General features: G+C 54.2%; 1 protein-coding gene across 2 annotated transcripts in view; it reads left to right on the forward strand.

Annotated features, from left to right (window-relative positions):
• Positions 1-13,538, forward strand: part of ARRB1 (arrestin beta 1) — an 85,415-nt gene that overhangs the window by 37,531 nt on the left and 34,346 nt on the right. Inside the window, exon 1 of one of the 2 annotated variants that reach the window (XM_045293171.1) lies at positions 6,810-6,877. The exons of the other annotated variant lie outside the window; for it this stretch is intronic. Within the exon in view, the coding sequence (XP_045149106.1) occupies positions 6,873-6,877 (5 nt within the window). The 5' untranslated portion in view covers positions 6,810-6,872. Of the gene's footprint in view, positions 1-6,809; positions 6,878-13,538 lie in introns of those variants that run through there. 2 annotated transcript variants of the gene reach the window in all.

Consider the following 13,538-nt stretch of genomic DNA (forward strand, 5'->3'; position numbering starts at 1 on the left):
CTGCCACAGAGGCACTCTGCATGCCTACATGGGCCCGTGGCACCCAACCACAGCAACCAGGCAAGAAAGACAAGGATTTTATCAGATCACAGAGCGATCGTGAGTAGCTTTCATCTATTCTCTGTGAACCCTGCAAAATCCCGGCCGGGCCACTCTTCCTCTGCTTCACAGGCCACCTTGCTTGGTAGGTGGGGGCCAGGCAGGGCTCCAGCAGGACCTGGCCATAACGACAACCCCTTGCTGGCACAGAGCACTAGCTTCCCCATGCCCGACCTTGACCCTGGCCCGACAGCGGCAGACACCTTCCTACTCCTCAGACTCATTTCCAGCCTCTCCCTGGCCTTGGTGCTGAGGGGCTCTGAGCCCGTGGAGTCTCCCCAGAAGCCAATGGGAGTATGAAGGTTCTGGAAAAAGGTATGTGCCTTCTCTGAGCCTGTTTCCTCACCTGCAAAATGGGGCTGGACATTCCTTCTGAGTTCGTCTCCTCTTGCTCTCTCAGCACCCCACAAGGGATTCAAATTGCCCAGGCCATTCTCTTACAGTTCTGGGGGTCAGAGCCCGGCAGTGAGTCGACAAAGCTGCATTGCTTCTGGATGCCCGAGGGGAGGAGCCGTTGGCTTGCATTTTGGGGTTCTGAGGAGCCCTGGTGGCATCGTGGGTACAAGTCGGACTGCTTACTGTGCCGTCGCAGTTGGAAACCAGTGCAGCAGGCCCTTGGGAGAAAGATGGGTTTCCGCGCCCATAAGAACGGCAGTCACAGGGGCAGGGCAGTTCTACCCTGTCCTGTAGGTTCAGTAGGAGTCGGCATGGACTCGATGCCAGTTGAGCTTGGACTTTGGAGATCACCTGCATTCTTTGGCTCGTGGGTGGCTCCGTCTTTCATCTTCAACGCACAGTATCTCCCGGTCTCCCTCTCCCTGCTTCTGTGGCCATGTGTTCTTTGCTCTCTCCCACCCCACAACTTCCCTGTAGGACCCTTGTGGCTGACCGCATCGCCCCACGTCAAGACCCCTAGTTGCTTCACATCTGTTGCCGTGTTAGGCTAGGACAGGGAAGCCGTTCAGCCTTCCACACCTCCCTTCAGGGTGGTCATGAGGATCAAGTGAGAGGGTGGATACGAGAGGCTGGAACAGGGCCTGACGCGTGGGAGCCAGCCTCTTCCCATGGCTTTCCCGTCCTCTCTCTGGGCCTCTGAGTCCCCATCTCTAAAACGAGGTTCTTCCAGATCCAGCCGTCTGACCCAGGTTTGGTGCAGCACGCAGCCTCCTGGGCCGCTGTGCCTGCGGCCTGGCCTGGGGCTCACAGGCAGCAATAGATTGGGTCTGCTGGCGGCTCTCAGAAGGACCTCACTGGGGCAGACTCCTCTCAGTTCCTGGCCCAGCCATGCATTTCCCATCATTTCCAGGGATGGCTGATGGGAAAGGCTGAGCTCACTGCTCCCTGGGGGCAGGGGGTGGGTGGAGAGAGGAGAGGGAGAGGCTGCCGGCAGCCACTGGGAGAGCTGGGAGTGCAGAGGCCAGGAGAGATTTATAGTGGGAGAGGTGGAGGTTATCAGTGCTCAGGATGAGTGGGGAGCTGGCGGGGGCCGGGCTGCCCAGCTCTTCCCCTGGCCCCTGACCTGGCCATACTGTTCAGTTCTCCCCGCTGCCCTCGCTGGGCCAGACCCTTCCGGAGGAATGTGTGTATGTGCGCTGGGGTGGAACTGACCAGCCGGGGTAGGAAGCAGGAGGTTGCCCCCTGGTTTCCTCGGTGGGAAGCGGGCCATCTGAGCCAGTGTTCATGTCCCCTCCTCCCTCTGCCCGGACAGCAGTCACCATGTGCCCTGTGGCTGGTTATCTGTGTCCACAGCACCCCACTTTTCTTGTTTGCTAGGGATTAATAACACCGAGACAGGGAGACAGGGTTTCCGAGCATCAAGTCAGACCAGATTCTGTACTGATGTGCTCATCCTTCAAGCCCCAGATGAGATGTCACCGGCTCTCTGCCGATCTGTCAACAGCTCCTTGTCTGAGCTGCACCGAACTGGGCCGTCTCCCCGCCCACTGACCGGGGCATCCTTCTGCTTTCCCGAGTGGTGACTTTGGTGGGCAGCCGCCTCCCTGTATGTGAACCGTGTAGTAACATCAGTGTCCTATCGGGTCACTGTGGTTGTGGGGAGAGAGGGAAAGTGTGACAAGGACCTTGGGGACTCTGTGGCTCCCAAGGTCGGCCAGAGAGGGCTTACCACAAGGCCAGCAGACCCCCGTGACCACCTCCCATCACTTAGCCTCTCAGATGACTGACATGTGTAAAAGCAGGTGGCCAAGTCACTTGGGTTCAAAAGTCTCTCCCTTTCCATAACTTGAGTTTGTCCACTTGATGTCCAGCTCCTGTGATAATCAGGGCACAGCGGAGAACAGAGAAGCCACGGTGGTGGTGGTGTGCGTGCGTGCCTCCATGGAGTGGCTGTCTAGACGTTCAGGAAGCATATTCCGTAAGTCCACCCAGCATCCACCAAGCCTTCCCAGGGGACCCATATCCCAGTGTTTTGGGATTACTAGATACACGGGCGTACCAAATGCATGTCAGGAGACAGTGTGGAAGGTGGTCAAGGCTTCTTCCATCTACCGGCTGTGTGACCTCCTGTGTGATAGTTTAAGTCTCCCCCTGCCCACTCGAATGTAAGCCCCATGCAGGCAGGGGCTTGTTCATCTTGGAGCTGCAGGTGCTTCATGCACGAATGCCGTCACCTACTGAACTTGGGTGATGTACCAGGCATACGCAGACATTGGCTCATTCAGTCCCCTCAGCATCCTGGAGTAGGAGCAGTGTCCTGTTATCTAGGTGAGAAGCGTCCCCTCCACGTCCCGTTTGTCCAAACAGACTCAGCCTTTAGGGCCCAGGCACATGGAAGGCAGAGCCCGAGTCTGCTTGCCCTTCCCCACACTCACCACCTTAGCTCGGCTCTTTCTGAGGTTCAGGTGAGGTGGCCCCGGCATCTGGGACAGGTAGAGCTGGTGCTGGAGATTTAGTTCCAGACAGGTTGGTGATTGAGAGAGGGGCTTCTCAGAAGCCCCACCCTGGACAATGGGCAGGAGTTGATTGAGGATCAGGTGGAGGGTTTGGGGGTGGGCTCAGGGGTACTTCGAGCCAAGTCCCAGGGTGTGGTCTGAGGAAAGGCTCAGAGATGCCCCGAATGTTCCTCCTGGGCTCGCTTTCTTGCTGAGGCACGGGTATTCTTGGCTGGCGGAGCCTCATCCGCAAGCCTGTGTGTTCTTGGAAGTAATGGAAATGCATTTCTTAAAAATGCTCGATAATTCAGCCGTGTCCTAATAACAGGCCCTGTCTTTGCCCAGTACTCTTGTCTCCCGATTAGACTCCTCTCAGCTGCCCTGGCTCTGACAGCCAGTGAGTCAGCTGAAGCCAAGGATAGAGACCTGCCCACGACCCACCCCCACCCCCCGGCCCCGAGAGCTGTTGATGGTGGTGTTAGTCATTAGACCTTTCAGCCCTCACGGGGTCCTGATTACAACAGGAAGCCTTGGTGGTGCTGTGATTAGCTGCTCAGCTGCTTGCTGAAAGGTTGGCAGTTGGAACCCACCAGCCACTCTGCGGGAGGAAGATGGGGCAGTCTGCTTCGGTACAGGTGTGCAGCCTTAGGAGCCCTGTGGGGCAGCCTTACTCCGCCTACAGAGCTGGAATTGGACTTGACACCAGCGGATTGATGATGCGCCAGGGTCTCAGCTAACCCCGCAGAGAACTGTAGCACAGAGCCTGGAAGCCACAGGCCCAGGTGACCTTGAACCTGTGCCTTTAGCTACATTTGAAAGCACTCTTTCTGTGCCAAGTAGGTTCCCTGCCCTGGCGGAGCCCCAGTCTCAGAGGTACAAATACCCGGTTGGGTCCTGCCCACCGGGGAAGGTGTCTGAATTGATGCCCACAGCCTGGAACATAAGGAAACTGCCCAGGAGGCAGTGCTCCAGTGACTGGCGCCCAGTGGGTCTCTCCTGCCAGGGCCTGTCCCACCAGGAGCAGGCTGCCTGAGCAGGGGGCTCAGCCCTAGTCTCCAGGGCCACCTTCTGAGACAGCAGGGGAAGGCACAGGGGCCGCCAGGACACAGACAGACAGACAGACAGCATATTGTTTCCTGTGAGCCCTCTTGTCACTTCGCCTCCCTGGGCCCCCATTTCCATTTCTGTAAAGCATAATGTATCATTCCCTCCAACCCCCGCCCCCCCCTAAACTGGGTTCTCCTGAAGAGGAAACATGGGTAAAGTGCATAGCACATAATAAATAAATAAGTAAGTAAATAACTGCTCATTCGAAAAACGATTGCTACGATGTTTTGTTTCCTAAATCACATGCCCTGAAGTAATGGAACGCCTTCATCAAGCGTTCCCAAGGAGAGGAAAGCATGTCAGGTGACGGATAAGCATGGGTGACTGCTGGAATGCTGCCCCATCTGGCGGAAGCCCTAGTGTCTCACTAGATACCACGAGATGCCCCGCCATCAACGCACTGGGCTCAGAGCTCAGAGAGGCAGCGCGTCTTTCAGAAGGGTCCGCTGGTCAAATCGAGAAGCATTGTGACTATCCCTCTTCTGAATCTCCAGCGTGTGGTTTCAGCTGCCGGCGTCTTCTTTCCTGTTCTTCGGCTTTGACGGAAGGGAGCCCCAGGGGCACTGTGGATTGAAGTGCCAGGTTGGCCGTTCAAACCCAGCAGGCACTCCCTGGGAAGAGGCTATCTGTTTCCGTACCGATTGACAGTCGCTGAATCCCGTGTAGAACCATGATGCTTCAGAATGGACTTGGTGGCAGGGAACCGGTTGGTTCGTGAGGTTCAAAGGATTCAACGTTGTATTTAAACAGTGCCTGGCTTCTGCTAAGCCTCTACAAGCATTGGCTAGTGCTGTTTCTGTGTTACTTTAATGGTCATTTGGAGTTGTGATGAATATGTAGATACCAAAGGACTGACCACTTCAGTGGTCTTCACAGCCCCACCCAGGAACCGGAAACATGCCCATCAGCCATCACCAAGAAGGTCCCATCACCCTTGACCGAACCTCACTGTTAGCATTCTTTTTTAATCGGAAAACAAGCCTGGAGAAGGTTGTGAAGTTGGCCGGGGGTCCCGTTGATGTGTACTCGGTGCCAGCCCTGGGCTGGTTTGGACGTTGGTCTTATTGTCTGCTTACAGATGCTGGCTCAGCTGCCCAGCGGTCTTCCCCCCCCCCCCCCCCCCCCCCCCCCAGCTTCTGCCTCTTGCTCCTAGTCCCCCGGGGCCCTGGGTGAGGCTGGACTCATAAAACGTGTCAGCAAGCACTTGGCAGATCGATATTAACTAATAGCAGCTCCCTGGAGCTGTCGCAGAGGCAAGTGGTAAAAGCTGTTTGGACAGGTTTAGGGTCGGCGCCCAGAGCGGACCAGTGAGATCCTCCAGGCAGGACCCAGGGGGCCCTGCCTTGACCAATCCCGGATGCCCCCTGCCACCTCAGTGTGGGCACATGCTGCCTGAGATTTGGAGCTGCGGAGCTGTTCACATGCGTGGATTGTGGGAGCAGATGACTTAGTGGCAGAGCCAGTGGTGGAGACCCATTTAGGTGGCAGGTCTGACCACATGCAGGCATAGCCTTGTCCTGGGCACCCCCTCACCCCCCAGCTGTGCCTGTTGCTGTCTGTGCCCCGGCAGGCAGAGACAGACAGCTGCTGACACGTGACACATCAATAGTAGTTTCAGTGCAGTGGAGAGTGTGAATAGGAAGCTGTCATGGCAGCCGGTGCCAGGGGCAGATGTAGGTACGGCTGCCCTCAGTTCTGCCCCAGTGGGCAGCCCATCTCTGTGTCCTAGAGGGAGTGGTGTCCTGGGCCCGCTGTGGGATTAGCAGACAGAGCATGAACCCTCTGGGAACTCCAATTCCGATGGCAGAGCACGGGCCCTGCCGTGGGGGGAGAGACGCCTGTCTGATGGAGCAGACATGGCTCCTTTTGTCTGAGACTATAAAACGGAGGGGATGTAGCCCCCAGCTCTCCCCCCAGTTCCCATCCACCTGCAGCTCCTCGTCTGAAGAAGCAGCCATGACCTTTATGTTCCAGAAGCCTCCTGTCTGGTGGAGGAGACCTGGTCACTCCCTTCAGACCGATGTTCATTTGAAGAGAGGAGACATGATCTCTGTCCTCAGGAGAGCCCATTTGGCGGAGGAGGCGCAGCTCGTCTTCTCACCCAACGGTGCTCCATTGGATAGCCTCTGCCTTTGGGGACACTTCTGCCCTGGGGAGTCCCACAGGAAACAGCCCCTAAGAGAGCCCGGCCAAGCTCTGGACCTGGCTGTCGGAAGTTAGGAGTGGGATAGCTGTGGCGGTTCCCTATGGAAAGGGAGGGGACAAGGAAGGCTTCCTGGTAGAGGTGATCTGGGGGCTCTCTGATGGACAAAGGGTGCTGGCTGTGATGTGTATCAGCTCGGGGAAATGGTGGAGGTGCCCCAGGCTGGGAGGGTGAGCCCCTGTCCCCCTGCAGACCAGACTGTTGGGGGTGGTGAGGGTCCAGGGAGACCGTCCCGGTCCGGTCCGTCTACTTGTGCTTGCTCAGACTGCGTGCTGCCAGCTCCAGAACCACCCCCCCACCCCAAGGCCAAGAAGCCGTAGGAGGAGAGGAAACAGGACGTCTATCAGCAACGCCTTTTCCTCTTCCTTGTCACTGACCCCACTTCGGGCAGGGAGGGCTGATCCTACGGGGCTTGATCCTCACCGGGAGGGCTGACCCTCCAGCCTGGCTGCTGCAGCCTGCGGCCACCCACCCCAGACCTTGCAGGCTCCCCACCCCGACACTGCCTTCTCCGCAGATGCTCCCAGGCAGAACCTTGACCTTGGCCGGAGCTCAGGGCTCAGGGGTGTGAAATGGGGTAAGACTTCTCTCTGCTTCGCAGGGAAGGCCTCCCTGTGATTTGCTGGCTTTCCCTTTCTCTTCATTCCTCTGTCCCCTTTGTGTGCCCTGGCGGCCTTGGGCAGAGCCAGAGAGAGCCGGGGAAGGACAGGTGCTGGGGAGAGAGGAGTCTGTCCTGAGGTGGGTGGGTGTCGGGGTCGGGGTCAGAGAGGAGGTGGGGGTCTAGCTGTGGCTGCAGTGTCCAGGTGGGTGGAGTTCTCCTGGGGACCGCTTTTCACGGTCTCTACATGGGGCAGAGGACACACCAGCTTTAGAGGCTGTGGAGCGCGGAGTGCAGGGCAGGGGTCGACGCCCCCAGTCAGGGCCCACTGGAGGCCTGGTGCTCCTGGAGGGTGCTGAAAGGAGCCCTGATGCCCGGCAGGCTCAGTGTTGGGCAGCTGACCAGAAGGTTGGCACTGAGAACCCACTAGCTGCTCTGCCCTGCGGGTGGTGAGGGCTGCTTGCTCCCAGGAAGACTCACAGCCTCTGAAACCCAGGGAGCCAGTTCTCCTCTGCCCTATAGGGGCTGCTGTGAGCCGACCTCAGTTGAGGACAGCGGGATTGGTTTGGGGTTTGAGAGATGCTTGAGACCCTCCTCTTAGCAGTCTGGACGGGCAGGGGGACATGTGGACCCCAGAGAGTGAGGGGGACTAAGGTGAAGGTACTCAGCTATCCAGGCGTGTGGCTGGGCAGATGGCAGTTTGGGGGCTATGCTTCTTAGTCAAGTCAGTCAGTCCTGGCCGGCATGCCCATTTACGTGTGGACACGGTGTGTATGGGAGGTTGGATGGGACATGTCTGTGGGCTGCGTGATGGGTATGTGTGTGTACCTGTGGCCTCTGCGTGCGTGTAGCATACCGATGTGTCTTATGTGATGCCAATGGGTGTGAGGCTTACATGGTGCACGTGTGGCATGCATGTCTGGTGTGTATGGTGTGGTGTGTGTGCTAGGTGCAGTGTTTGTGGTGTGAGTACATGAATACTGAGTGTGGGGGTGTGTCTTGCGTGCTTGGTCTCTCGGGGTCTATGCGTGGTGCACGCTTTGCCTGTAGGTATGCAGTATGCATGTGGTGTCTGCTGGTATGTACGGTGTGCGGTGTGTGGGTGTGACATTCACGGGCATTTCTGTGTGTGAATGGTGTGCAGAGTGTCTGTGGGTGTGTCAGTGGTTGTCTGTTGTAGTATCTTTTTGTGTGTAACAGAACGTGTCCTTGCACGTCTAGATCAGGATTCCTGAACCTCAGCACAATTGACCTTTGGGCTGGATACTTCTTTGCTGTGTGGGCTGACCTGTGTGTTGTGCAGGCAACCCTGCTATCCTCTACCCACTGGATGCTAACGGTAACCCTCTTTCCCACTGGCACAACCCCAAATAACTGCAGGTCTTGGCCATGTCCTCTGGGGGGCAAACTTATTGCTAGTTGAGAATTACTAGCCATGCCTGTGTCTGACAACCAGCTCAGAACCTTCTGGACCATGTGGTAATAGGTGTTCCTAAACCCTACGCGTCGCATCTGGTTCAGTATAAGGCTCGTTTTTGTTTTCCTCCCCACCCTCCCCACTCCTCATCACCCCCGTCCCCTTTCATTTTTCCCCTCAGGAAAGAGCCAGCTACCTTCTGCCATGGTTGCCACGCGAGCCCCTCCCACAGAGGTTTCTCTCGGACCCTGACTTTGATCCAGACTGGCTGACACAAAGCCAGCAGTGTGCTGTCCAGTTGGATCTCTTCTGTTATTTCACGTATTGTGAAAAGGGGGGAGGGGGTAATATTTCATAGTTAATACCTTATTTTAATATGCTGTCCCATAGCCCTCAACTTTCATATGTTCGGTTGACATACACGTTCCCATTGGGAAGATAAGGGAGGGTCTTCTGTCTGGGGCTGCTCTGCTTCCATGTACTGTATCCACTGACTGTGGGACGGCTGCCTTGCTGTGGGACCCAGGTCCTATTTCTCCCTACCTTCGAGCTCAGGCCATGACTCCTGTTGGTTTGTTATATGGATCTCAGCCTATGGGGTAATAGCCAGAGTATTTATTAATTGCCTATGATGTGCCCAGGCTGGGGCAATGGTCGCTCACTGGTAGAATTCTAACCTTCCATAGGGGAGGCTGGGGTTCATTTCCCACCCAAGGCACCTGGGTGCATCTCAGTGGAGACTTGAGTGTTGTTACGATGCCCAACAGGTTTCAGGGGGAAGTTCCAGACTAAGATGGACTAGGAAGACAAAACCAAAAAACTGCTTGGAGATCTACTTCCAAAAACCAGCCACTGAAACCCCGTGGATGACAAGAGTCCAATTTGCAACTGTCCCCGGGGTTGGGGCAGGACAGGGCAGCCCTTGCTCGGTGCCATTGTGCAGGGGCTGCCGTGGTTTGGGGTTAACCTGGCAGCAGCTAACAGCACAGCACCTTGTTAGGGAAAGGACCGGCTGGAGAGATGCCACTGCTGCTCGCTGGGTCTGCTCCGCCCTTTCAGCTCCCAGACCATCCTGTGGGGGGCGGCCATGTGGATGCTGGGTGGGCAGAGGGGCATGGTGCAGGAGAGGAAGGGGCGGTGCCTGCAGGGGGCACATGGTCCTGTACTGTCCATGCCATCGGGTTCCCCTCCCCCTGTGCTTTTGAGTGCGGGTCTGTGCATGTGCAGAGTATCTGTCCCCCACGCTCCAGAGCGTAGGTGCCCAGTGGTTTGTAAAAGGAAGGAAAGAGAGACAGAGAGGTGGGGTGAGTAGAAGAAAGGGAGAGAGGGTGGAATAAAGGCTGACAAGAAGGAAAGACAGGAGTGGGCAGTGGGGGTGGGGTGGGGTGGATGAAGGGAAGGGAGGTCGCTGGAGCAAGCCAAGGCCCACGGGAATTGACAAGAGTCCCGGGCAAGAGGGCTTTAAGCTGTGCAGGCAGGAAGGGCTCCTTGGGGAATAATTGACCTCGCAAAAGTGTGAGGGACGCGGGGAGGATGACAGGAGAACTGAGAACCCTAAACTGTTGGTTAACACTTGAAAGAGGGAGGGAGGCAGACAGACACCTCCCCAAACTCCCCTGGCTCTTCCCACCCTCAGGCCTTGTCAGCTGAGGGTGCTGGAAGGAGAACTGCCCCCTGGGACCAAGGTTGGGGGAGGGGCAGGGCACTGGCCACGGCAATGAGAATGGCATTCATAATGGTAATGGCGGCAGTGTCAGCTTCCCGTCCTTGAGCCCGGTCCAGGCATGGCGTTTTTAAATGGACCTCAGCCTGTGGGGTAATATCACCTCATTTTCCAGAGGAGGGAAACGGAGCCTCAGCGAGCACAATCTGCACCCTTTCTTCTGCCAGCCCCCCACCACCACCCCCAAAAGCCTCAAGCACATTCAGGTGTGGTTTGCGGGCTCGGGCTCTGGGATCTAGCCACCCACCCACTCGGTGAAAATTGTTATGAGCCTCTGATCTCCAGATCTCCTCTTTCATTCGCTACCAGGAAATGTGGGGGCGCTCCTTTAAGGAACCTTCCCTCCTACCCAAGAATAGGTGGCTATTCTTCACTTCCCTCTCCGTGGGAATCTTCACAAATGTGGATGACACAAATGTGGATGTGCCAGAAACACGAAGATGTAAACAGAGACAGGAGGTTGTTGGTTTAGAAGCCTATGGTGAAGCCCAGGTCCCCCAGACCCCCTCTGCCACCATCCCAAGCCTCCTGAGCCTCCCACATACCACCTGTGCCCAGGGGGCAGTGCCAGCACCTGAGGGAGCCCTGCGGGGCTGCACGAGGAAGCAGCGCTGTGGGGCTCTTGGGACACCAGCGACCAGGGCTGCATTAAAGCCTGTGGGGTCCGTAAACGGTGGTCATCCGGGTGGCCCTCCACCCCACTTAGCACGAATCCTCATATAGATATGTACGTATTTCTACGTGTGTACACTTGTAATATAGAGACAGATACGTAAGTCTGTGCTCAGACACTTATGTCTAAATACAAGAGGGCTTCAAATAGCTCATGGGAAAATGTGATGAAAGGGTCATGGAATTTTTCCATCACGTGAATGGATGTGCGTCTGAACCATGCATGGGTATAATTTTAAAAAAAATGAGATTATAGTCTTATCGGTGGAACTCAAACTTGACATGGGCCATTTTGGCAGAATGAGAGGAGCTGATGATTAAATTTTAGTGGATGCTGGATGCGGAGATATTTCCTATCTGCTACATGTTCTATGAAAGGGAATGTCCTGCATAGTCCACAGCTGAGAAAGCGAGTCAGTGACAGCTGTCTCAGCCATCGATGCAAAATCCCGTTGATCGCCCACCCGGAAAACGGGGTGCTCGCCTGCCTTGCTTCGAAGGGCCCGTACATATTTCAGGTTTGGTGCTTGTTTCGGAGTGAGTGCTCTCACGATATGTGGGCAAGAGGAAAGGTGTCCCAAGAGAGAATGTCATGGTCAGAAAGCAGCCGATGACGACATTTATGTTTAGAAAGGTCTCTCATCTCTTCACGTGCTATCGTTTGGAAGCATTTCTTTCGATGTTTTGCTCTTACAAATGCTCCAGTGATTTTGTCACAGTTAAGCTGCCCAACAATATCTACTCCCGATACAGAATCAAGATAATACATTGGGTCTTTTCCTTTTTTAAAAACATCCTTGATTTTGTCCCGCCTACATTTTATTTTTCCACTGTTGTGTGTATACCAGTGCTGCAGTCTCCACGGGGGTGGGGGGGTGGGGGGGAGTGGTGGCACGGGCGATACTCTTTGAGCTGTACAACCACTTCACCCACCTTTTCTGAGGTGCTTGGCTCCGTTCCCAGAAACTCACTGCCCCCATGGTTCCTAGCTCACCCTTCCAGTTGCTGTTGTCAGTGTGATTCCATGCAGGTAGCTCTTCAAGCAGCATAGCCCTCACGGCTGACCTTTTCCACTAGTGAGGCTAAACTACTGTCCGGTGGTAAGATGAATCCCAGGTTTGAGGCTCTTGCCAAGGCAGTAGTTTTCAGGGCCAACTGAGTCTTTCTTGAATCATTCTTGAACACTGAGGGATTTTGAATGTGCAGTTTGTGATCATTAAAATTAGGAATATGCATAAGGCAATTTCAACATCGAAAACCACCCATTGTGGTTTTTTTTCTATTATGGAATCATACATGCTTACGTGAGTGAAATTGGGCTTTCCTGACTCTGTACACTTAGTTCTCACATAAGAATGACATCGTCACACTTTGCTGGAAAGGTTTGTCTTTGAGTCACGGGTATAAGTCTACACCAGTTTCGTGGATGCCTTCATGAATTATTCATCAGGTACAATCATATTGTTTAAGAAAGAAAATCGACTTGAAAGGACTTGGTATTCCTTCTCCTTTCTTTTTATGAGAGCAGGTCCGTGATGGTGTGGTGTGTGTTTATGCACAGTTGATCTCTGGGACCCAGGACTTCTGGAACATCTCAGTCATTACTGGCTTCGTTCTAACACTGTGGTGATGGGGAAGCACTTGGAGAAAAAAAAATCAACACTTTTGTTGTGTCTTCCAAAATCTCACAATCTTCTCTCGGTGATATAAATACCCCGTTAAAGACTGGTGGAGGCCTCTGCACGTCTTTCCGCTATTTCCAGTGGAGATGCTGCTGTGTATTACTCCACTCAACCGATACACACATGCACTCGGCTGTGTTTGCATTGCGTTGGTGGTATTTCCGGCTTCCCTTTGGTTTTCTCTTTTTTCGGTGTCTGGTTTTCAGCAATGGTTTCTGGGGCATCGAGCAGCTAGCGGAATGATTCCAGGAGTGCATTCAGGAGTGCAGCATGAACGTTGCAACGTGTATTACAGGGCATTTTAATACTCGATGATAGCCCAAACATGTTTTAAGAGCAGTTCATCAGTGAGCAGAAGCAGCAAAAAAAAAGCATGTAGAATAACTGAGCAGTGAAAAAAGGAAACAACCGTGGAGAAACACCCCAACAATCTCCAGTGCTCCATTCTACAAGATTACGTGAATGTCCAGGACAGGGTCTGAAAGCGACAGATTCATTACATCCTCCAGTTTCCTGCAGCATGCCTCTGGGACACACTGGCCTCTCGGGAGCGTTGCCACAGGACTGGCTTGTGCACGTAGGAAATTCATTTTGCACAGCGAGCCATCTCTTCACCCGTGTGCTTTGTTAAGGTTGTAAATGGGATAAGTTGCTCAGCAAAATTTTCTATCTGTGGGAGATAAGTTTCTTAAAACAAACTTAATTGATCTCTGTGAGAAAGATCAGGCCTGGAATCCACAGATAAACTGAAAATAGTTGATCAAACTTTGTGACGTATGAAGTCGGTTCATTTAGATATATACCATGGGTTGCCCTTTCCTGTGTTTCCTTATTTGGAGATGTGACCTGCTGAGGATGGATCAAACTGAGCAACAAATTCAAGGAAACCCCCAAAGTGTACATTTCATGGGGTACAAGCACTTCCTCTGAAAGACAGGGCTGTATAATGCCCGCAGCAATGTGCTGCAAGACGGCTTTCCAATAATGACATTCCTCGCTAATCTATGTTTCCAGTTCATGAGTTACGTCAGAATCGTGTCTTCAGTTTAAATACGACAAGGTACAATCTCTGTGAATTGAATTTATCCCACACTTGTCCATCATTTTCAACTTGCACCAATGACTAAATCTATCCATAGTAAATAG

Source organism: Echinops telfairi, unplaced genomic scaffold (assembly GCF_000313985.2).
Source record: "Echinops telfairi isolate 266 unplaced genomic scaffold, ASM31398v2 ScPeMD7_1713;HRSCAF=2227, whole genome shotgun sequence".
NCBI lineage: Eukaryota > Metazoa > Chordata > Mammalia > Afrosoricida > Tenrecidae > Echinops > Echinops telfairi.